The following is a 24,345-nucleotide window of genomic DNA, read 5'->3' on the forward strand; positions in this document are numbered from 1 at the left end:
TGGTCCCATCGCTTCATGGGAAATAGATGGGGAAACAGTGGAAACAGTGTCAGACTTTATTTTGGGGGGCTCCAAAATCACTGCAGATGGTGATTGAAATTAGAAGACGCTTACTCCTTGGAAGAAAAGTTATGACCAACCTAGATAGCATATTCAAAAGCAGAGACATTACTTTGCCAAAAAAGGACCGTCTAGTCAAGGCTATGGTTTTTCCAGTGGTCATGTATGGATGTGAGAGTTGGACCGTGAAGAAAGGTGAGTGCTGAAGAATTGATGCTTTTGAACTGTGGTGTTGGAGAAGACTCTTGAGAGTCCCTTGGACTGCAAGGAGATCCAACCAGTCCAGTCTAAAGATCAGTCCTGGGATTTCTTTGGAAGGAATGATGCTAAAGCTGAAACTCCAGTATTTTGGCTACCTTATGCAAAGAGTTGACTCATTGGAAAAGACTCTGATGCTGGGAGGGATTGGGGGCAGGAGGAGAAGGGGACGACAGAGGATGAGATGGCTGGATGGCATCACCGACTAGATGGATGTGAGTCTGAGTGAACTCCGGGAGATGGTGATGGACAGGGAGGCCTGTCATGCTGCGATTCATGGGGTCGCAAAGAGTCAGACACAACTGAGCGACTGAACTGAACTGAGCAGAATAGTTTTCAGTTCAAAGTTAAATTACATTAATAGTATCTCAAAATAAGCTGTAACAGTCCAAAAAGCAGGAGATAGTTTTGAAAGATAAGTGCAAAGCACCTTATTGTCAGATGTATCATGCAGGCTGGTGATGAGACCAGTCTTTGGCAGCAACTGATGATAAACCAAGCTCTGGAGCTTGACTTACCGATGATTGAATATGCCAACCAGAGGGCACAGCTGCTGAGCCGATGCTGCCCACGTGTCCAGGAGAGCGAGCGGTGCTGCTGGACACACACTAGTGTCAGGCCAACCCCCAAGGCAGATGCCAGTCTGAGGGCACAAAACCTGAGGCCGCACACGCTCCGGCAGGCGGTGCCAGCTTATGCATGTGCTCTGGGCACCTCGTTTGTCTCACCTGAGTCCCGCCCCTGCTATTCCTGGGCATGCATGCTCAGTCACTCAGTCGTGTCTGACCCCTTGTAACCCCATGGATTGTAGCCCTCTGGGCTCCTCTGTCCATGGAATTCTCCAGGCAAGAAGACTGGAGTGGATTGCCATTTCCTCCTCCAGGGGACCTTCCGAACCCAGGGAATCAACCAGTGTCTCTTACATCTCCTGCACTGGCAGACAGGCTCTTTACCATTAGTGCCACCTGAGCTCCTGTATCGCTGGGCATGGCTCCTTGCTAATAACATGGGCTAATTTGGGTCGCTTTCTGCCAAGGGCAGCCCTGGCAGACATTGAAGGGAAGAGGACTAAGGGCACTAGGGATTTAGCCTGAAGAAGGCTGAGGTGTGGGCAGACGGGCAGGGTCAGAGGGCTGATGAGCTATGAAACTGTCCAAAGGTCTGAAGGACTATCTGTTGTAAAGGGGCAGGAGAGTAGCTCCAGCAGAACCGTAACCAGTGTCACCAGGAGGCCAGTTTCAGCCCAGTATAAAGCATAACTACAAACAGAGGCTGCCAATGGTCACCTGGGCTTGTCCATGAGGAGCGGGACTAGTGACCACAGGAAGGGGTAAGGGGGAGGCTGGAAAACTAGGCCTGGGATCCCGGCTGAGAGGTGGGGCCAGATGAGCTTCAAAGGTCCTGATTCTGCAACATCTGCTTCCTGCTCCAGAAATTATTAATTTTAGGTTTAAAAATCCAACAGAAAACTGTGTCTCACCTTCACTCAAAAGGGAAAAAGGACGTAGACACGCTACTGGTACAATGTGGACACAGCGGCTGCAAGGAAGGAAGCAGGCTGGCACTCGGTTAGAGGCTGGGCTGCTGTGGGGTTCCCACGTTCTGACTCAGCTTCCCCCACCTCAAAGAACTGAGAGACTCGGGCAACCCAGGGAGGCAGACGTGACCGGGCCAACAGACTGGTGGCCAAACTCTGAACCAGGAGACTGGGGAATGGCGTCTGTGCGTCCCACTTTCTGCAGAGTGAGGTGGGGGAGCCAGGAGATCTTGGGGTGCAGTGTGCCTCTCTGGCCCATCCCGTGGGAACTGCAGAGAGGTAGGTGGAGAAGCAGAAGAGGTACTTTTCAGCAAGCCCAGAAGCTGCCAGGTATCCTGGCCTGAACGAGATGCCACCACTGGCCATGTGCGGGGAACGTCTGTGCTGTTCTCCTTCAACACCGCTCGGCCAGGCAGTTCCTTGGTCTTATTGACCCGGTGTCAACACGCAGCACCACTGTCTCTGAAACTGGCCCTGCGCTCTCTGGAGGTGACTATTTTGCCGACAAAGGCTCATTATTCCTGAAAGCCAGTGGGCAGACTGGTCCCTTCTTTCCCAGGGGGTTACAGCAACGTAGCCACCTTTTGATCTGTCTCAGTGTCGTTACAGCCATTTCTTAGCCCAGAGCCTCTCCGAGGAACCAATGTGTGAGTAAATCTTTCACTGTTAAGCATAAAGAAGAAGTGCTTTTACCAACCGTCCCTGATAATCCAGTTGGTGTCCAAGAAAATAGATGAAATCAGGCATAAAACATCTCCATCAACTTTAACGACTGAAAAACTTTACAAGATAGTGTGATGTCCCTAAAAATCAGATTCTTACCAGCTACAACCAAAGACTGATTTATTTTTTTAATAATTTTTACAGAGCAAATACATTATAAATATTATAAATCTTCAAAAATTGAGATTAAACATAATTTTCTTTGAATGTATGTCTGTCACTCACAATTTTCACATTCTAGGATATCAGTGATTACATCTTCCTCAAAGAAAACAGCACACAGAACATTTCCTGTCACAAAAATCTTTGTTGCCGAATCAGCCATGGAGCGGCCCACAGCTTCTAAAATGTGTAACAAGGAAAGCTCTGAGATGCGTCCCTCGGAGATGAGTACTTGGTGGCCCACAGGACTTGAAGGTTAACAAGGATGGTCTTTACCAGAGCATGTCTGAGGGGCAGAACTGTTCTGTCCAACTAAAGAGATTCAAAATAAAGAACAGCACTTCCGACTGTTGGGGGAGGCACCCCAAATTGATATTTGGAAAGAGATTATCACTAGCTTAACCCATCCCACTGGTAAAAGTTCTCAGTGATTACATTTTTTTAGGTAAATACTATAGATAACCCTGAAGCAAGGCATGGTATGCCGGCTGGACAAACAAAATCAATTTTGAGCCAACAGAATCATGACTACGATGACAGAAGTCTACATGCTAATTCTGCAAGGGGGGGAGTGGTGGTGGTGAGGGGGCAATATGACAAGACCAAGAAGATGGCAGCAACATGAGGCAACGCTGTCTGCAGACAAGCTTCAGTGACGAAGGAACTGTTAACAACAGCAGGCACATGCCGATTTGAAAAAGGCCAAATTTCGATTAAGTCTCCTGACCTGCCCCGGTTTCCAGTGACCGGCAGGCTTGCCAGCTTCATTTGAGTTTAAATCTGGAGTGGATAAACAGGCAGGAATCAGAGAATCAAGGCCTCTGTTTCTGTCTCTCTCAACAGCAGGACCTTCAGACATCAAACCTGGGGTCTGGAAAGAGCTGCAAATGACATGTCTACAGGGGCCAAGTGAGTGATGTGAATGAGGGAGTGGGCCAGGGTAGGACCAAAGGGCTCGTACATCTACACTGAACTGGAGAGAGGAAGCTCTGCCTACACGCTCAGCCACAGGGATCCAACAAAAGACACCTGTGCATGACTTGCTCCCCACCAATTGCCAGCACACACCCCCAATTTAGAGCAAACGGCTTCTCCATGAGGAGACATGGCTGGATGGAAATGGACATGTCACCACCTCTGCTGTCTGCTTTAACCAGGATCAAGTGGTCATGTTTGAGACAGGGACTTTGATTCAGCATTCTTATCTCCCTTCTGAGAGGCATATTTTAAGCTGTGGGGAATACCTCCCCCTTCCTTCAGAAATGCATAAATATTCAGAGCTTTTTTACTTTGAAGGAACACAACTGGGGTGCGAAAGTGAGGATTCAACATGATTCCCAAAGCAGTGAGATCTGGCACAGGAGTTGACATTTAAATCAAAGAGAAGAGAGAAGTGGCGACACACAAAAGCACCCCACCCTGGGGTCTCATGAGATGACTGGATATTCAGGAATTGAGTGGTTCTCTACCCAGTAGAACTTAGTAAGTTTCTCTTGTTCAATGAATACAAAAACTAGAGTCCCTGGAACGTTCTAAGAGCTGAGGAAACACACACATACACATGTGCACATGCACAACAGAATTATCTGGTGCTCACTCACCAACTTGCATCTATGGTCAACTAACTCAGTGGCCAAACTGCCGGTGAAACTGAGCAAAGTTACTTGTGCAACAGCAAAATTAAATGTAAACATAAATAGCAACAGGTTTACCAAGAGTCTCTGAGTTACTATCGGATGTTGTCCAAATAATGCACTTCTGGATACAGAGAGTTCACAAGAAGAGCCAGGAAGCTTTTCCCATCCTGGAGGCAATGGCCAGGATGCTTTATAAATTGTGCAGCCTGCGATATCTGATCCTGGTATTCAACGTACTGCTTACTCGATGTCAAGGATTCAAGAGTGTTCAGAGCCTAAAAGACATGGGAGACAAGAGGGTTAACCACACGGATGCATGTAACACGGTTCCTGCAGGTGTAGCGCGCCTGCTGCTGTCATGTGGCGCAACGGGGAGCCTCCCGGGAGGGCTACAGCAGTGGAGCCAGGCTTCTTAAAGGCGGGCGTCGATTAACCGGAAGCAGGAGGAGGCCAGCAGCCCAAGCTTCTCTGGCTTTGACTTCCTCTTCCTGGCCTGTGCTGTTTCCCAGTCCTTCCCCGCTGTCTTCTTCCTTATCCTCCTTGCCCCCGCGCCAGCGCTGCAGCCCGCCCCCACCAGCGCATCCTCCCCACCAGCGCATCCTCTACGTCTCTCCTGGAGCCTCAACCAGAAACCACAGGCTTCGGTTACTTGTGAGACCTGTTTTAATTTGCTGTTGGGTTTGTTCTCGGGTTGCAAAGTAATGTCGTACTAAACCATAACTAGATAAAATTCAGAAGAAACCAGTGGCTAAGTGCTGCTGAGGGTGACTGATAAGGTTGCTCTATCGGTCAAGAAACACAGCAGACAGACCAAGCTCCTCTGGTTTCCACCTAACAGAAACAGCAATGATATTCCCATGCTTCTCTTCAGGAATGAAGAAAAACGTTCTTAACTTCCATAATTTTAATTTTTCGTCCTTTCATACTGGGAGAAGAGAAAAAGACTGTAGTTAGAAAAAAACAGCAAAAAAAAAAAAAAAAAATCACAGCAATGGTTCCTGGGGAGATGGGGAGCTTAGCTGCCCCTAGGATTCTGAACATGAACCATGAAGTGCCCCTCTCACATATGGGGACCACCACACTAGAGCACACGGGGATGAGGTGCTCTGTGACAACCCAGAGGGGTGGGATGGGGTGGGGGTGGGGGGAGGTTCCAGAAGGAGGGGCCATAGGGACACCTATGGCTGATGCATTTTGATGTTTGGCAGAAACCAACACAATACTTTAAAGCAATTATCCTTTTGATTAGAAATAAATAAGTGAAAATTAAATAAATAAAAATTAATTTTAAAAAAGATGGAGGGGACATGTGTATACCTATGGTTGATTCATGTTTATAAATGGCAGAAACCAACACAACACTGTAAAGCAATTATCCTCCAATTAAAAATTTTAAAATAAATCAATAAAAACAACAACAACCAAAAGATGGAATTTGCTTGGCTCAGTAAATAAGGAGGGAGAAGATTTGGGGTTCTGGGGCAGGGGGGTGGTAAATGAACAAGCAGCTTAGAAATAAGTTACCAAGTGGTTTAGGGCAGAAGTTTTGGGTTGAAAATCAACAATGGAAGGGATTTTGGTACCAAGCTAACAGCTGTGTGAACAGAGTTAATCTAAGAACAAGAGTCAGTAGGGACAGGCACTCCCACTAACCACAGCTTCCATCTGTCTCTCCCCCACCCCACATACCTCCCTTTCTTTTCTTTTTCTTTTTTAAAGAATAGGCTACTTTGACAGTTTGCCTAAGAAAAATAATTTTATTAAAAGATGGGAAGTATTTCAAGTCTGAAAATCCAGATGACAACCATGTCATCGCTGTAAATCTAAAGGAAGGTCAGCAAAGCCTGCCAAGGCCTGGAGGACCTGCTGGCCACAGCTAAAGCAAAGCCATGCCCCAGGTGCTGGTGGGTACAGGCGAGCAGACTTCGCAAACGCAGCCTGAAATGCATGTCACTGACTTCATGACCGCACCCTGGGACACTCATCTGTCCACCTGTGATGGCTCTTACATGATGTCAGGGATTCACATGGTGGCTGTCTAACCAATCTATGACAAAACAGCACGTACTGTATAAATCAGGATACCTGTGAAGAACCTGCTAATTTGTTCACTTGATCTTTGCTCTTACTACTGAGATATCGACTATACATGGCTGACTAAGACATGGCAATGCTGCAAAAGACAAGAGCTAAGAGGTCTAATGGAGAAGGCAATGGCACCCCACTCCAATACTCTTGCCTAGAAAATCCCATGGATGGAGGAGCCTGGTAGGCTGCAGTCCATGGGGTCGCTGAGGGTCAGACACGACTAAGTGACCTCACTTTCACTTTTATGCATTGGAGAAGGAAATGACAACCCACTTCAGTGTTCTTGCCTAGAGAATCCCAGGGACGGTGGAGCCTGGTGGGCTGCCGTCTATGGGGTCGCACAGAGTCGGACACGAGTGAAGTGACTTAGCAGCAGCAGCAGCAGCAAGAGGTCTGAGTGTTTCCTGTGTACAGAGGCCGTACTGCAGAGTGGCAAGAGCACACAGCTGGATCCAGATGGGCCCAGGGAGTCCCAGCCCCAGCCTTTAGTGGCTGTGTGATCTCAGACAAATTCCTTAGCCTCTTTCTGTCTGCACTTTCTCATCAACAAAACCAGGATAATGAAAGTTCCTCTTGTTTAGGGTTGTTATGAGAATTAGAAGAGTTAAAACTTTAACTCGTTAACATCAGGTAAGTTAAAGCTCACAACAACAGTGCTGGCGAGCAATAAGCACTCGAGAATGATGGCTGTCGTTTTGTGTTATGCACCTGTGTGCTGTTTACGGGTGAAAGTAGTTGTGGGATAGGACTGCTGCCAGGTGGCCTTCCTCATTTTTAGAACAAACTGTCATTTTTCACAGCTACCATTTTGTCCATGTCAGATAACATGGACAGTGGTCAACCCCCAGACTCACAAAACAGGAACCACTCCCTTGGTTCCAAGCTGGAGTTCAGCTGCTGTCTATCGGTCTCAGCTGTAGTCTCGTCCTCTGTGCCTGTCCCCAGGCCCAGCGTGTGATGCCTCAGCACACAGTCATGTTTCAGAATCAAACATGACCCTAGGCTGGCTTGCCTGTGATCTTGCTTCTTCTACAAGGGTGGTAACAGCACTCTGGGCAAGTGCCTACAAAAACTGGTTTGAAGTCCAATGCAGGCACATGCGGTGACCATCTTCCAGGAAGCAGAGTCCACAGAGGGCATGCTGTCCTACTGCCGATAACGGTCACCAGGTCCTCATGGGTGAGGACCACAGCTGCCACCTTCCTTCCTCCTGTGGAAAACTTCTAACCCTTAACCACGAAGCTTTTTACTGACCTGCTGAGCTTTCATGGTCAGATATAACTCAGAGCTGGGCTTCAAGCGGATCTGATCCTCAGCAGGAACTTGAACTGAAAGGAAGGCAGCCATGCTTCGGGCAGCCACTCGGAACCTTAGGTGTTAGGGAGGAATTAGAGGAAGTAAATGACTATTAAAGTAAGCATTTATATCAAATATCACATTTCTATTAAAAAAAAAAAGTTAAACACATCTCCAGACCTGCTGCTACTATTAGCCTCCTTGGGGAAAATTATAAATATGATCAAGGAATTCTTTATGGTCCTTCCATTATCACCACCCAAACAATGGAAGCATAATTCAGAATGAAATTATGCTTTCATTCAAGAATGAAAGTGTTGGCAAAGATACAGCGTAACTGAAACTCTCAGCCACTGCTGATGGGAGTGTTAAAAATGGTGCAGGTGCTATGGAGAACATTTGGGCAGTTCCTCAAGAAGTATAAAGAAACACCATGACTCAACAATTAGAAAAGAACCAAAAACAGGTTTTCTAACAAAACCTTGTAAGTGACTTTCACAGCAACACTATTCACAACAGCCAGAGTGGATACAACCCAAATGTTTACCAACTGATGAATGAAGAAGCTGTGTCCACACAATAGAATACTATTCAATCATTAAGAGGAAATAAGTACTGGTGCATGCTAAAATACGGATAAGGCTTGAAACTTCATTAAGTGAAAGAAGCCAGACACAAGAGGCCATGTGTTGTATGATTCCATTTATGTGAGATGTCCAAAGAGGATATACATAAAAGTCAGAAAATCCACGAGTGGTTGCCAGAGACTTGGGGATGAGGCGAAAAGAGAGTGATTGCTTAGCAGGTATAGGATTTCCTTCTGGGATGATGAAAATGATCTGGAACAAAATAGTGGTAAATGGGTGCAACGATGCTGTGAACGTACTACATACCACTGAACTGCACATTTTTCCTTTTTATTTTTGGCTGTACTGCAAGGCAGTACATGTGGGATCTCAGGCCCCCAAACGGGATCAAACCTGTGCCCCCTACAGTGGAAGCATAGAGTCTTAACCACTGGACCCCAAGAGAAGTCCCTGTATTACACATTTTAAAAGGGTTACCATGATAAACTTTATGTGCCATGCGTTTTACAATTTAAGTGAATCAAATCACAGTTAATTTAGTAAAAATCAAATCAAATTTAGTCCTGCTAAATTCTAACATAAACAAAGGAGCATGATGTAAACTGGTTTGGACTGGGTGGTTATTCCATAAGAATGCTGATATCAGAATAGTATGGGAATGTTTTTCAAACCAGGTAAGACCTTTAGCAGAAAAACCATGATACAAATAAGTCTTAGAGGATAAAATGGGACTAATGGCAAATTCTTTCACATCTTGGAATTTTTAGCAACAAAAGCCTGACTTTATTTCTCATTATTCATCCTTCTAATCAGTTAACTTCTACTCATCTTGACTTAACAATTCTGCTAGACCAAGTCCCTCACAGAACCTGGGTTTCCCTGACAAAGTGCTGGCAGTGTAGCAGCTGACCAGGTATTTTAACCTAACCCTGCACACCATCACTGGCTCAAAGGTAAAAAGCAATGAGTAGTGTGGTCAGGTGACAAAGTCAAAAGACAATGAGATACTGCTACAAAAAAAAACACTTTGAACATAAAAGTTGTTTTAAAATGGAAAAAATAAACATCCTTTTTAAAATATAAGGATGTAATCAGGCTCTGATAGTTTTCTTATTAATCTCCGGAAGGAACCTAGCCCCCAAATAGAAAATCTACCTAGTATGACACCCCCTAGGCAGGTGCAGTTGTCTGTGGCCCACTTACAAGAGCAGCGGCAGAGGCCTTCTCACCTGTTGGACAAGGGTGACTTCCGGCCCAGCCCAATTGCCCCGAGAATCCCCGAGCTGAGCCTCTCCTCAGCCATCAGGTTCTGCCGGCCTTGAAGCATAAGCAAGATTCGGATGACAGACTCCGTCAAGATGGAGTCATTCTGCTCCGTCTGAACAAGAGACAGCTGCAGGACTTGGTGCCACCACAGAAACAGCTTGGCTTCTTCCTGCACAGAGCTGAGGGGTTGTGGGGTGGGGATGGGGAGAACTAAATTAGGAAGAGATTCTTTCCACCCTCATTTAACCAGAAGTCCACATGGGAGCTTTCAGTATTAGGGACATTGCACCCTTTAAAAGCTTAGGCTGACAAGTGACGATGTTAATAAAGTACTGGGACAGTAAAGCAGCAGCTGATATTTACTGCGCCTTCTACATGCTGGTCGCCGTATATGAGCTCGGTGTCCTTGTAATCAAACGAGATAAACGTTGCTACCCCTACCTACTTAACTGAATCAAAGCTAAAGGTGGTGCTTCAAAAATGCCTGTTTTAGGAAAGCAAAAGCCTGCTCAGAAAATCAGTCCATGTAAGGAAAATCTTCCTGAAACAGCCTTGTTTGTTTCTTACGTATCACTTGGGTCTCTGCACTGAAATGGACACTAATCTAAGCCCAAATTCCCAGCTATCCTAACCTGTGGGTTGGCTGTAGTAACTGGAGGGTCAGCATACCTCGGGTATACTTGTTCTAACCACTTGCTTAAGAGAAGCAGCACTTTCATTTCATTCCTTAGCGTCTGCTCGCTGTTTAGACACTGAAGCAAGTAGACGTAGAGAGTCAAGTAGCTGCCAAGGGACAGGCACTCCTGCAGAAACTCTTCAATGGTGAGCTCGGGAACCTGAAGGGACACCAGAATGGGGCCCCATCCTAGATTCTGGTTGAGGGAGCCTAAGAAAAGAACACCGAGAGGAGAGAACAGGGTAAGAGCGAGAATCAAACCACCTAACCACTCTAAGGAACCTTTCACTTTAAAATTTAAAAGCTTCATGTTGAGAAAACACCACTCACCTTGGCCTCAGAGGGCCCGACAACGCTTCATGGTTTGGACTGCAAGCTAAATGCCCGTGTCCTGGCTACCAGTTCCAAGGGTTAAGAAGTCAAACATTCTGACTGCATTTTCATAAATCCCTTTCACCATACTACGACCATTAAAATCACAGACACTGCCTGTCCCAGTCATCTAAGAATTTAAATTTTACCGAATACCATTTTTAAGTATGTTATGAACACTTCAGCTTTTCTGGGGGATATTATTATTACTTTATCCATCGTAAGTATTTTTTTAAGCATCAAAGTTTCATTTGACTCCTATCTTAAATGCACAAATTCTTGAAAAGGTTTCATACGGGGAAAAAACAAATTTGATTTCAGGAACAAAGAGGAAACAAATTTGGAGCAAGCGGGTTATCCTGATGCTTCTCAATTCTGGGGGCAGGAATGAGAGTATGGTGACATGGTGACAGAGAACTTTCCAGAGGGGGACATGGGAACGTGGAGTGCTTGTGTGCTGCAAAGGAAGGGCAGGGGCAGGTTACAGGCGCCTCCTGGCATTCTCACTCCAGTACTCTTCTGTCTCCCCTACTGCAAGCACAAGGATGTATATCTGGGCATCAGAGTTAAGAGGTACTACTCTGAGCAGTTCTTCTTAACCAGGTCAAGCTGTTGCCAGAATCTGCAAGAGCACAGGTAGGCAATAAGAAAGACAAATCAGGAATGGGCCTGAGGGTAAGGGAGAGAACTATTAAAATATAGGACAAAAAGCAATAAAAGGACCTAAGAAAAATTTTAACAAGTGACAAAATAGAGGAAATTAATATAGTGGAGATCAGCCCTGGGATTTCTTTGGAAGGAATGATGCTAAAACTGAAACTCCAGTACTTTGGCCACCTCATGCAAAGAGTTGACTCATTGGAAAAGACTCTGATGCTGGGAGGGATTGGGGGCAGGAGGAGAAGGGGACGACAGAGGATGAGATGGCTGGCATCACTGACTCAATGGACATGAGTCTGAGTGAACTCCAGGAGTTGGTGATGGACAGGGAGGCCTAGCGTGCTGCGATTCATGGGGTCGCAAAGAGTCGGACATGACTGAGCAACTGAACTGAATATAGTGGATAATTACAAAGATTCTGGTTTATAGTAACTGCTTTTAGGACTATGACTAGGCCTATGACATACACAATTTACCTATCATACAAGGATTGGTCAGACACTGCAAAACCCCCTCATTTTAATGAGTCAGAGGTTCCCTTCCTTGAAACAAGATGGTAGCAACATGAGCCAAAGGTTCTCATGCTGATTACAGATCTTCATGAAGAAAACAAACTATATCCTAAAACATCAACAACATTTACAGAGATATTAGAGTGGTGCAATCCTTCAACGGGAAGGGTCTGGAAAGGCATCTCCTTCAGTGTGTGTGCTCAGTCACTCAGTCGCGTCTGACTCTGTGTAACCCCATGGACTATAGCCCAGCAGGCTTCTCTATCCGTGGGCTTTTCCAGGCAAGAATACTGGGAGTGAGTTGCCATTTCCTACTCCAGGGGATCTTCTCAACCCAGGGATCGAACCTGAGTCTCTTGCATCTCCTGCATTGGTAGGCGTTTCTTTACTACTGAGCCACCTAATCTTCCCTGGAAAAGATGGATCAACTGAGAGCCTACCGAGGGTAAGAGGACGCTCTTACCCTCTTTGAAGTAAGCAGTGATGCAGGCTTCCGTCGTCTCGGCCATGTGGCGGACAGAAGCCAGGCTCCGGCAGGCGGCTGTTAACAGTGGCAGCACCACCAACCCATGCACTTTTTGCCCGATCCAGGTCCGGATACTGCCTCGGAGGAACTCTGCCGTTGGGACAGTCGCATTATTCATCATCATTAGGACTTCCATGAAGAGGCTGCTGAGGGCCATGTGGCGGGTCTGGCTGTCCAGATCTAAAAGGGAATACAAACACATACGTGCCAAAGGCTGCTGGTATGATGACGTGAACATGATGAAGGGGACAACAGTGTTTCAAAGCAGCTGCTCTCCAGGGGCCAGAAAGAAAATCCTGGATAGTGCTTAGATTTTACAGATAGGATATGGTACAGAAACACCTTGAAGAGTAAAGCAGGAACTCCTGCGAGACCTTAAAACCTTTTTTACCCCACAATTTTTCCTCATTTTTTAAAATTATTTTTTATTGAAGTATAATTGACCTACAATGTTGTATTAATTACTGCCATACAGCAAGTGACTCAGATAAATACACACATAAACACACACACATTTTTTCATATTATTTTCCATTATGGTTACCACATGATATTGAATTTAGTTCCCTGAGCTATACAGTTGGACCTTGTTGTTTATCCATTCTATATACACCAGTTTACATCTGTGAACAGTGATTTTAATCTATCTTTCAACTATGACTCATGGGAACAAAAACTATTCCAATAAGCCTCCTAACAAATCGTAGCCTCTCCTCTTCCCATTCACCATCAACTGAGCCAACAAATATTTCCTTAAAAACCATAACTGATCCTGATTAAGAAGTTTCTAGTATGCCACTCTTCTGATTAAAATGTTTCTAGAATGCCCTTTGCACTCATCTCACATGCTAGCAAAGTAATGCTCAAAATTCTCCAAGCCAGGCTTTAACAGTACATGAACCATGAACTTCCAGATGCTCCAGCTGGATTTAGAAAAGGTAGAGGAACCAGAGATCAAATTGCCAACATCCGTTGGATCATGGAAAAAGCACGAGAGTTCCAGAAAAAATATCTACTCCTGCTTTATTAACTATGCAAAAACCTTTGACTGTGTGGATCACAACAAATTGTGGAAAATTGTTAAACAGATGGGAATACCAGACCACCTGACCTGCCTCTTGAGAAATCTGTATGCAGGTCAGGAACAGTTAGAACTGGACATGGAACAACAGACTGGTTCCAAATCAGGAAAGGAGTGGAGGGTATATATCGTAACCCTGCTTATTTAACTTATATGCAGAGTACATCATGAGAAATGCTGGACTGGATGAAGTACAAGCTGGAATCAAGATTGCCGGGAGAAATATCAACAACCTCAGATATGCAGATGACACCACACTTAAGGTAAAAACAGAGAACTAAAGAGCCTCTCATGAGAAGAGTTGACACATTGGAAAAAACTCTGATGCTGGGAGGGATTGAGGGCAGGAGGAGAAGGGGACAACCGAGGATGAGATGGCTGGATGGCATCACAGACTCGATGGACGTGAGTCTGAGTGAACTCCGGGAGACGGTGATAAACAGGGAGGCCTGGCGTGCCGCGATTCATGGGGTTGCAAAGAGTCAGACACGACTGAGCGACTGAACTGAGCTGAACTGAAAGAGCCTCTTGACAAAAGTGAACAAGGAGAGTGAAAAGTTGGCTTAAAACTCAACATTCAGAAAACTAAGATCATGGCATCCGGTCCCATCACTTCATGGCAAATAGATGGGGAAACAATGGGAACAGTGACAGACTTTATTTTGGGGGGCTCCAAAATCACGGCAGATGGTGACTGTAGCCATGAAATTAAATGATGCTTGCTTCTTGGAAGAAAAGTTACGACACACCTAGACAGCATATTAAAAAACAGAGATATTACATTGCCAACAAAGGTCCGTCAAGTCAAAGTTATGGTTTTTCCAACAGTCATGTATAGATGTAAGAGTTGGACTATAAAGAAAGCTGAGTGCTGAAGAATTGATGCTTTTGAACTGTGGTGTTGGAGAAGACTCTTGAGAGTCCCTTGGACAGCAAGGAGATCCAACCAGTCCTAAAGGAAATCAGTCCTGAATATTCCTTGGAAGGACTGATGCTGAAGCTGAAACTCCAATACTCTGGCCACCTGATGTGAAGAACTAACTCATTTGAAAAGACCCTGATGCTGGTAAAGATTGAGGACAGAAGTAGGGGATGACAGAAGATGAGATGGTTGGATGGCATCACCAACTCAATGGACATCAGTCAACTCTGGGAGTTGGTGATGGACAGGGAGGCCTGGCCTGCTGCAGTCCATGGAGTCAGACCTGACTGAGCAACTGAACTGAACTGAGAATGCCCTTCATTGCTTTGCCTGGCTATTATTCAATCTTCTAGGTCCAGTTACATAAGACCAAGTCTAAATCAATTTCTCCAGTATTGTCTGTTAATTTTTCTTTTTTTTTTTTTTTAACAGTTACTAAGTGTTGCTGACTTTCCATGTTATTGCTTTGGCTATATTATCTCATTCCATACTTACAATATCTATATAATACAGGGACAATTCTTTCTCAATCATGAACCAGTCAATTGCTTCATACAGGATTCTGACTGTTGCTTCCTGACTGAGAAAGGAGCACAACAAGGTTGTTTGCTGCCACCACGTTTATTTACCTTATATGTGGAGCACATCATGAGACATGCCGAGCTGTATGAGTAATAAGCTGGCAAGATGAACAGCAACAACCTCAACACGCGGATGATACCACCCTAATGGCAGAAAGTGAAGAGGAGCTAAAGAACTTGATGAGGGTGAAGGAGGAGAGTGAAAAAGCTGGCTTAAAACTAAATATTAAAAAAACTAAGGTCATGTCATCAGACCCATCACTTCTTGGCAAAAAGAAGGGGGAAAGGTGGAAGCAGTGACAGATTTCCTCTTCTTGGACTCTAAAATCACTGCAGATGGTGACTGTAGCCATGAAATCAGAAGACAATTGGTTGTTGGCAGGAAAGCTATGACAAACCTAGACAGTGCGTTGAAAAGCAAAGATCTCTCTTTGCTGACAAAGGTCTGTATAGACAAGGCTATGGTCTTTCCAGTGAGCACGTACGGTTGTGAGAGCTGGACTGTAAAGAAGGCAGAGCGCTGAAGAATTGATGCCTTCGAACTGTGGTGCTGAAGAAGAGTCTTTCAGAGTCCCTTGGACAGCAAGGAGATCAAACCAGTCATTTTAAAGGAAGTTAACCCCAAATACTCACTGGAAGGACTGAAGCTGAAGCTAAAGCTCCAATATTTTGGTCACCTGATGTGAATGAACAACTGACTCACTGGAAAAGACCCTGATGCTTGGAAAGATTGAGGACAGTAGAAGAGGGCATCAGTGGATGAGATGGCTGGACGGCGTCACTGATGCAATGGACATGAACTTGGGCAAACTCTGGGAGATAGTGAGGGACAGGCAGGCCTGGTGTGCTGCAGTCCATGGGGTCGCAAAGAGTTGGACACAACTGGCGACTGAACAACAACACAGGAACAATTATTATCCTCTCTATGCAGATGAGGTCATAAGTATGTTCAAGGTCACAAAGCCAGTCATTTCAGAGTCTACATTTTAACTACCATTTTAGATACGCTCTGTGATAAACCTATATTGCAGATATGTTTTTCTGCTCCCTGTCCAACCAACTCAAATAGTCACACCAGTGTTCTACTAGTATGCTTGCCTAAAACCTACAGTTGCCTACTTTCAAATAGTATCTAAACAAACAAACAAACAAAAATGTTTGAGATTCATCTTTGCTGGTGCAATTCTCACTGCTATAGGGCATTTCATTATGTGACTACATAATACTTCATCTTGCCTGCTGAACACAGGACTTGTTCCCAGTTTGGCTGCCCTCGTATGCACAGGGACATTGTTCATGTTTCCTGTGGCACAAGAAAACATTTCTTTTGCTGCATACCAAGGAGTGAAATTCTGAGCCATGGGATATGCAAACTAGTAGATGATGCCAAATGTTTAAAAATGATGAAATGATTAAATATTCAAACATGTAAATGTTTAAAAATGATGAAACATTTAAAACACTGGTGAAAGAAAACAAAGACAGCGCAAACAGATGGAGAGATATACCATGTTTTTGGATTGGAAGAATCAATATTGTGAAAATGACTATACCCAAAGAAATCTACAGATCCAATGCAACCCCTATCAAACTACCAATGGTATTTTTCACAGAACTGGAACAAATTAATTCCACAATTTGTATGAAAACACAAAAGACTCTGAATAGCCAAAGCAATTTTGAGAAGAAGAATGGAGCTAGAGGAATTGACTTTTTCAGACTATATTACAAAGCTACAAGTCATCAAGACAGTATGGTACTAGTTCAAAAAGAGAAATATACACCAATGGAACAAGATAGAAAGCCCAGAGATAAATCCATGTGCCTATGGGCACCTTATCTTTGACAAAGGAGGCAAAACTATACAATAGAGAAAAGACAGTCTTTTCAATAAGGGTGCTGGGAAAACTGGTCAGCAATGTGTAAAAGAATGAAATTAGAACACTTCCTAACACCATACAGAAAAACAAACTCAAAATGGATTAAAGACCTAAATGTAAGACCAGAACCTGTAAAACTCTTAGAGGAAAAGATAGGCAGAACACTCTTTGACATAAACCATAGCAAGATCGACTGTGACACACCTCCTAGAATAATGGAAATACAAACAAAAATAAACAAATGGGACCTCATTAAACTTAAAAGCTTTTGTACAACAAAGGGAACTATAAGCAAGGTGAAAAGCTAATCCTCAGAATGGGAAAAAAATAATAGCAAATGAAACAACTGGCAAAGGATTAATCTCCAAAATATACAAACAGCTCAATACAGAAAAATGAACAACCCAATCAAAAAGTGGGCAAAAGACTTAAATAGACATTTCTCCAAAAAAGACATACAGATGGCTAATAAACACATGAAAAGATGCTCAACATCAGTCATTATTAGAGAAACGCAAATCAAAACTACAGTGAGTAGAGGGGTGGGATGGGGAGGGAGGTAGGAGGGATGTTGAAATGGGAGGGGGCACAGGTAAACCTATGGCTGACTCATGTGGATGTTGGTAGAAACCAACACAATACTGTAAAGCAATTACCCCGCAATTAGAAATAAATCCATTAAAAAAAAAACTATAGTGACGTATCATCTCACACCAGTCAGAATGGCCGTCATCAAAAAGACTAAATGCTGGAGAAGGTGTGGAGAAAAGGGAATGCAAATGGATACAGCCACTATGGAGCACGGTATGGAGATTCCTTATAAAACCAGGAACAAAACTACCGTATGAGCCAGCAGTCCCTCTACTGGGCATATACCCTGAGGAAATCACAACTGAAAAAGACACATGCACCCCAATGTTCACTGCAGCACTATTTACAATAATTAGGACATGGAGGCAACCTAGATGTCCACTGACACGTGAATGGATAAAGAAGCTTTGGTACATATACACAATAGAATATTTCTCAGCTATAAAAAGAAACACATTTGAGTCTGTTCTAATGAAGTAGATGAACCTAGAGCCTATTATATGGAGTGAAGTAAGTCAGAAAGAGAAAGACAATATCATACATAAAAGTTATATAAATGGAATTTAGAAAGATGGCACTCATGATCCTATTTGCAGGGCGGCAAAGGAGACACAGACATAAAGAACAGACTTTTGGGACACGGTGAGGGAAGGTGACGGTGGGATGATCTGAGAGTAGCACTAAAACATATCCATTACCATATGTAGAATAGAGAGCCAATGGGAATTTGCTGCATGATGCAGGGAACCCAAAGCCAGTGCTCTGTGACAACCTAAACAGGTGAGGTGGCATGGAGATAGGGGTGGGAGGGAGGTTCAAGAGGGAGGGGACATATGCATACCCATGGCTGATTCATATTGATGTATGGCAGAAGCCATCACAATACTGTTAAGTAACTATCCTCCAATTAAAAATAAAATATTAAAAAAAATAAAAATGGTTGTACCCACTTACTCTGTACTCAGCAGTATATGAGAGTTATCCTGATACACATTCTCACCAACACTTACTATTGAAACCTTTTTATCTATTCTTGTGGGTGTGACAGAGTATATCATCAAGTTCTTAATTGACATCTCCTTGAATATTAACAAGGTATAGCATGTTTTCACATGCTTATTGGTTATTTGAATATTCTCTTTTGTAGCATGTCAATTTGAGGGTCTGGTTCATTTTTTTCCTACTGGGTTGTCTTTTTTTTCCTTACTGTATCCACTGTGACAATCGCAGTCACGTTTAACGTAATTACCGACGTGCATGCTATGCTAAGTCGGGTCCGATTCTTTGTCACCCTGTGGACTGCAGCCCATCAGGCTTCTCTGTCCAGGGGATTCTCCAGGTAAGAATACTGGAGTAGGTTGCCATGCCCTCCACGAGGGGATCATCCTGACCCAGGAATCGAACCCCATCTCTGATGTCTCCTGAACTGGCGGGTGGGTTCTTTCCCACTGGAGCCACCTGGGAAGCCCGTCTTACTTACTGTGCGTGCATGCTAAGTCGCCTCAGCAGTGTCTGAGTCTGTGTGACCACAGCCAACCATCAGCCTTCTCTGTCCATGGGATTCTCTAGGCAAGAACACTGAAGTGGACTGCCATATCCTCTTCCAGGGGATCTTCCCGACCAGGGATCAAACCGCCATCTCTTATGCCTCTCACATTAGCAGGCGGAAATGGCAACCCACTCCAGTATTCTTGCCTGGAGAATCCCATGGAGAGAGGAGCCTGGCAGGCTACAGTCCATGGGGTCACAAAGAGTTGGACGTGACTGAGCGACTTCACTTTCACTTTCCTTACGACTAGTGTGCTACCTGGGAAGCCCATCTTAATTGCTATATGCTTCCAATTTGCTCCTCCTATTCTACATTCCTTTTGCTCTCTTTCATTTCTTTTTTTAAGGGATTATTTCTTGTTATTCTAATTTTTCTTTAGTTTGGAAGTTAAATATTTTTTTAAAGAATATTTTAAAATATTCCTTTTAAATTAAATAACATTTTCGTAGTGGTTATCATACAAATTGTATCATGTATTCTTGAAAGTCTGAGGTTAACTGGCTCCCAGACAATGTTAATTCCTATCATCTTCTCAACTGTTGCCATGACACAATAACAAATTACTAACTGATCTAAATCCAGTCAGACTTCATTTAGATTTACCCTTTATATTTACCAGTTTCATTGTTCATCCTAAGTCTATTTATCTTCTCTTTATTATCTCCTTCTTTCTAAACAGATTTCTATTATATTTTATGGTTCTTTTTATAATATCTTAAGCTCAATGTTTAGTTAATTTTTGATGTTCTTAAAATCAGTTCTAAATATTTTAAGTTTAAATATTGTTGTTCCTTTGGCCATCAGTTACTTAAAAGTTTGCTTCTTCATTTCCAATGTATGTTTTTTTCCCCTCTTGGTTATATTTTGTTGCTGACTTTTAAGTTCATTGCCCTGTGGTTAGAATATGTAATCTATTTGATGCCAGTCGTTTAGAACTGATTAAGACATGTTTTGGGGCTTCCAAGGTGGCACAGTGGTAAAGAATATGCCTGCCAGTGTAGGAGATGTGGGTTTGATACCTGAGCGAGGATGATTCCTTGGAGGAGGAAATGGCAACCCACTCCAGTTATTCTTTCCTAGAAAATTTCATGAACAGAAGAGCCTGGTGGGCTATACTCCATGCGGTTGCAAAGAGTTGGACATGACTGAGTGACTGAGCATGCACGGAAGACATGCCTTAATCCTAGTCATGGGTCAAGTTTCTTAACTGTTCAGTGAGACTGATACAGAGTGCATTCTGCACTTACAGGGTGTATCGTTCTCCACATACTCACTACATCCATCTGTGCTATACAGACATCCTACAGTCTTACTGATTTTCTGTCTACGTGATCTATCAGTCACTGTCACACGTGTCAAAATCTGTGAGAGAATTTGACATTTTTCCTCTGAGTTCTGTCAATTTTCACCTCATGCAATTTCTTCCCAGTGAACCAAACCTTACATCAACTTCCAGTGGCTCTCTTCATTTCTTTAGTAATCTAACTTATATTTATTTATGTTGGGGTGTGCTGGGGCTTTACTGCTGTGTGGGCTTTCCTTTAATTGTAGCGAGCAGGGGCTGCTCTCGAGTTTCAAAGCACCAACTTCTCGTTGTGGCGGCTTTCCTGTTGCGGAGCACGGGCTCTAGGGATGCGGGATTCAGCAGCTGTGGCAGCTGGGCTTCAGAGCTGCTGGGTTTTAGAGCACAGGCTCAGCAGTTCTGGCACAAGGGAAGAGTTGTTCTATGGCATGTGGGATCTTCCCAGATCAAAGATCGAACCCATGTAACCTGCATTGGCAGGTGGATTCTTTATCACCGAGCTACCAGGAAAGCCCTCTTTATTTCCAATAATGCTTTTTTCTTATTTATGAATGTATGTATTTTTCATGCAAATTCAGGGTGGGAAAACACACTGGAGATCATTTGGCTTTGTAATGCTTTCTGCCTTACAGTCCTACCTATCTCATATTGATACAGCAATATCAGCTTCCTATTTTAATCTGCCTAACGTGATTGCCTTATAGAAATCTTCTCATATCTTATGATTTAGATATACTTATGAATAGCTTAAAACTAGATGTTGATGATTAATACAATCTGAAAATCTCTGTCTTTTAAGTTGAGCCATCTGTCCATTTATATTTACTGCTGCTGCTGCTAAGTCGCTTCAGTCGTGTCCGACTCTGTGCGACCCCATAGGCGGCAGCCCACCAGGCTCCGCCGTCCCTGGGATTCTCCAGGCAAGAACACTGGAGTGGGTTGCCATTTCCTTCTCCAATGCAAGAAAGTGGAAAGTGAAAGTGAAGTCGCTCAGCTGTGTCTGACTCTTCGCGACCCCATGGACTGCAGCCTACCAGGCTCCTCCGTCCATGGGATTCTCCAGGCAAGAGTACTGGAGTGGGGTGCCACTGCCTTTTTATCTTTTTATTTCAGTTATTTTTCTCACCTTTTCCATCTTTCTTTTTTAAAAATTTTTATTTTTAATTGGAGGATAACTGCTCTATAGTGCTGTGTTGGTTTCTGCCATAAAACAACATGAATCAGCCATAAGTATACATATATCCCTTTCCTCTTGGGCCTCCCTCCCACACCCACCCCATCCCACTCCTCTAGGTTGTCAGAGAGCACTGGGCAGGCTCCTTGTGTTACACAGAAGCTTCCCACTAACTATCTATTCTACACATGGTAGTTTATATACGTCAGTAGTACTCTCTCAATTTGTCCCACCCTCCCCTTTCCCCACTGTGTCCAAAAGACTATTCTCCACATGCTTCTTGCCTTCATTGGATTGAACATATTTTGGTCAATCCTTTTTATCTCTTTCTACTGACTCAGAAATTACATATTTTGTTTCTTTTGGTGAACTGCTTAGAATTTTTATCATTCATATTCTATCAAGACACACATTTAACCAATTTCTTGACTCCCTAGAACAGTATTAAAACCTTAGAATGCTTTTAACTCAGCTCCCTTCCTAACTTATATCTATTTGTGGTCTATATAATTCAATTCTAGCTTTTGCTTTTTAAATCCCTAAATGATTAACTGCAGGTTTATATCAGCAGTTTAGTTTATATTTACCCATATTTCATCACTTTCTCTGCTTATTTTCCTTCTTGAAAGTCAAGCCTCTCACTTGTGACCACTCCACTTTTACCTAAAGAACATGCTCTATTTAATACTTCCTTTAGTGATGTCCACTGGGACAAACACTCTCAGGTGTCACGGAAAACACCTTTATTTCATCCTTCTCCTTGAAAGCTGCCTGCTCTTGTTTTACCACCCAGGTTGTCAGTCGTCTCCTCACAGCACGTCTCCTCACCGTCTTACCGGTTCCACTGATGCCCCTGAGAAGCCAGCTGTCCGTGTAAATGTTTTTTCTTTTTTCACCAGTGCTTCTGCAGTCTCACTACAGTGTGTATAGGTGTTCTATTTACCTTGCTTGGAATTTGCTGGGTTTAACGAACCTGAGGATTGCCGCCTTCCTTTCTCAGAGCAGGTTCATTTCTAACTCATCCTTACTCTGAGGATGCTGTCCTGTGAGGTTCTACATGGGAGCTCCTTTCAAGGCTCCCAGCCTAAGCAGGGCCTGGGCTTTATAGCCTCCCCTAATCCAAAGAAGGTCAGTAAAAGCCTGCAAGCTAAAAGGCAGCCTCAGCACACCATCTATTTTCATGGGCTCCTCCTTTTACTCACTTTCTGACTTCTGAGATTTTCTGCCAACTTGTCAATATGTTTAATTTTTGGTTTCTTAAAAACATTTTATTTATCCAGCATTCTAAGCTGTTTTTAGCAGGAGAGGCAGTCAGAATGTCCAGTTTACCAAACTGCTGGGAGTATAAGTTCTCATATAAAGTTTTCTTACAAGCCTACAGGTGATTCTGAAGTGCCCTCCAAGTTCAGAGCTAAACATCCAGGAAGGCTGCTCACTGGACAGTCTCTGGTTATCTCTTAATCATCATGGTGACTTGTCTAACTCAGCCCTCGGTCCACTTAACCTCACAGCAGCACCTGACAGTGTCTACCCCTCCCTCAAGTCCTTACAATTCAGGCCCCCCTCCCCCCTACAACGCTGAGATGACAAGTGTCCAGGCATCAGCTTCTCTGCAAACAGAAGGACAGTGTCCTGACCATCATCCTGATCTCAAAATGTCTTACACACAGCGGGAAATCATTTACTGAGTGAATACATGACTTCTCCAAAGTCACTTACCAGGTGGGTTAAAAATGATGATATCATCCAAGAGCTTAGACATTTCCTGTTCAAGGCCTGCTAAGGTGATTTTTCCATTTTGTTCCAGGGAGCTGAGGAACTGAACCATCTGATGAGTGAAGGCTCGGCATTTTGGAACTGCATCCTGACAATAAAGAAACGATCATTCAAATAAGTCCATGCCAACAGTGTTAACTGAATATTCCCTGCGAGCAGAGCACTGCAGTGACTGCCTCAACAGGGAGTGGAGAGGACGGAGCAGGGAGCCACGTGAGGACAGGCATGTCTAAGGGCCCTGTGTGGGGGACAGAAGTCTTTCATAACACCCAGACTAGAACCCACATTCTCCCAAATCCCAGTAGCAGTTTTTACTGCATTAATAACATTAACCACACACTAAGTACTTGCCAGGAACTTTTCCAAAAATTCTATGTTCATTGCTTAATCTAATCTTCAGAACACATTAAAGGCAAGGTATTATTTTCAGTTCAGGTGAGAAAGCCAAAGTATGACAGTAAACTGGGGATATGAGTTTGTCAGACCTTAAACTCATGTTCATTATTTGCTGCCATTCTGTTGCCAATGACTGCTACCAGGTAAAGGCTTACTAGACGAAATAAGTGAAACTAAAAGACCCAAGAAGCCAAAATGATATATACATCCCTCAGCTTTTTCTACTGAGCCATTGCAGGGTTCAAGACAGTCCTCAACGGCACTAACGCGACCAGCCCTGAAGAACACTCTGCCGTCCACAGCACGCACTTAACTTACAAGATGTTTCTGGCTGTCAGTAGGAACAGAAAGGCCTGCAGACACTTTCAAGAGCTTCACAATTAATTCAGCAGAAGATTCCTTTGCCAGGATGATAGATGGCTGGTAATGGCTGCTGAAATAACCCAGCACACTCTGATATGACACAGCGTCCACAAGATGCCACGATAGTGAGCTTGTCTGTCCAAGCAGCATAAGTAGAGGAGAATCCTGAAAATGAACACACACATTCCTTTAGTTCCAGCGCTCCCATCTTTCCGGAAATATGTCTTCACTGAGTCTATGGAGTGACCACTAACGTTGTGTATTATGAGCACAGAAGAGTTAAGACATCAAATAAGCTTCTGCTCAAGGCAGAAGTACTCATGAAAGTAATAACTGAAGTCTTGGCAAAACACATTAATGTTAAGATTT

At 43.8% G+C, this 24,345-nt stretch overlaps 1 protein-coding gene across 2 annotated transcripts in view; it reads right to left on the reverse strand.

Moving 5' to 3' along the window:
• Positions 1-2,681: 2,681 nt before the first annotated feature.
• EPG5 (ectopic P-granules 5 autophagy tethering factor) overlaps positions 2,682-24,345 on the reverse strand; it is a 128,390-nt gene continuing 106,726 nt past the window's right edge. For both annotated transcript variants that reach the window (XM_069569067.1, XM_069569066.1), the window contains exons 38-44: positions 23,932-24,141; positions 23,161-23,305; positions 12,298-12,540; positions 10,284-10,500; positions 9,578-9,793; positions 7,720-7,834; positions 2,682-4,652 (exon numbers count right to left, since the gene is read on the reverse strand). In XM_069569067.1, the coding sequence (XP_069425168.1) occupies positions 4,470-4,652; positions 7,720-7,834; positions 9,578-9,793; positions 10,284-10,500; positions 12,298-12,540; positions 23,161-23,305; positions 23,932-24,141 (1,329 nt within the window). In that variant the 3' untranslated portion in view covers positions 2,682-4,469. The remainder of the gene's footprint in view (positions 4,653-7,719; positions 7,835-9,577; positions 9,794-10,283; positions 10,501-12,297; positions 12,541-23,160; positions 23,306-23,931; positions 24,142-24,345) is intronic.

Source organism: Ovis canadensis, chromosome 23 (genome assembly GCF_042477335.2).
Source record: "Ovis canadensis isolate MfBH-ARS-UI-01 breed Bighorn chromosome 23, ARS-UI_OviCan_v2, whole genome shotgun sequence".
Taxonomy (NCBI): Eukaryota; Metazoa; Chordata; class Mammalia; order Artiodactyla; family Bovidae; genus Ovis; species Ovis canadensis.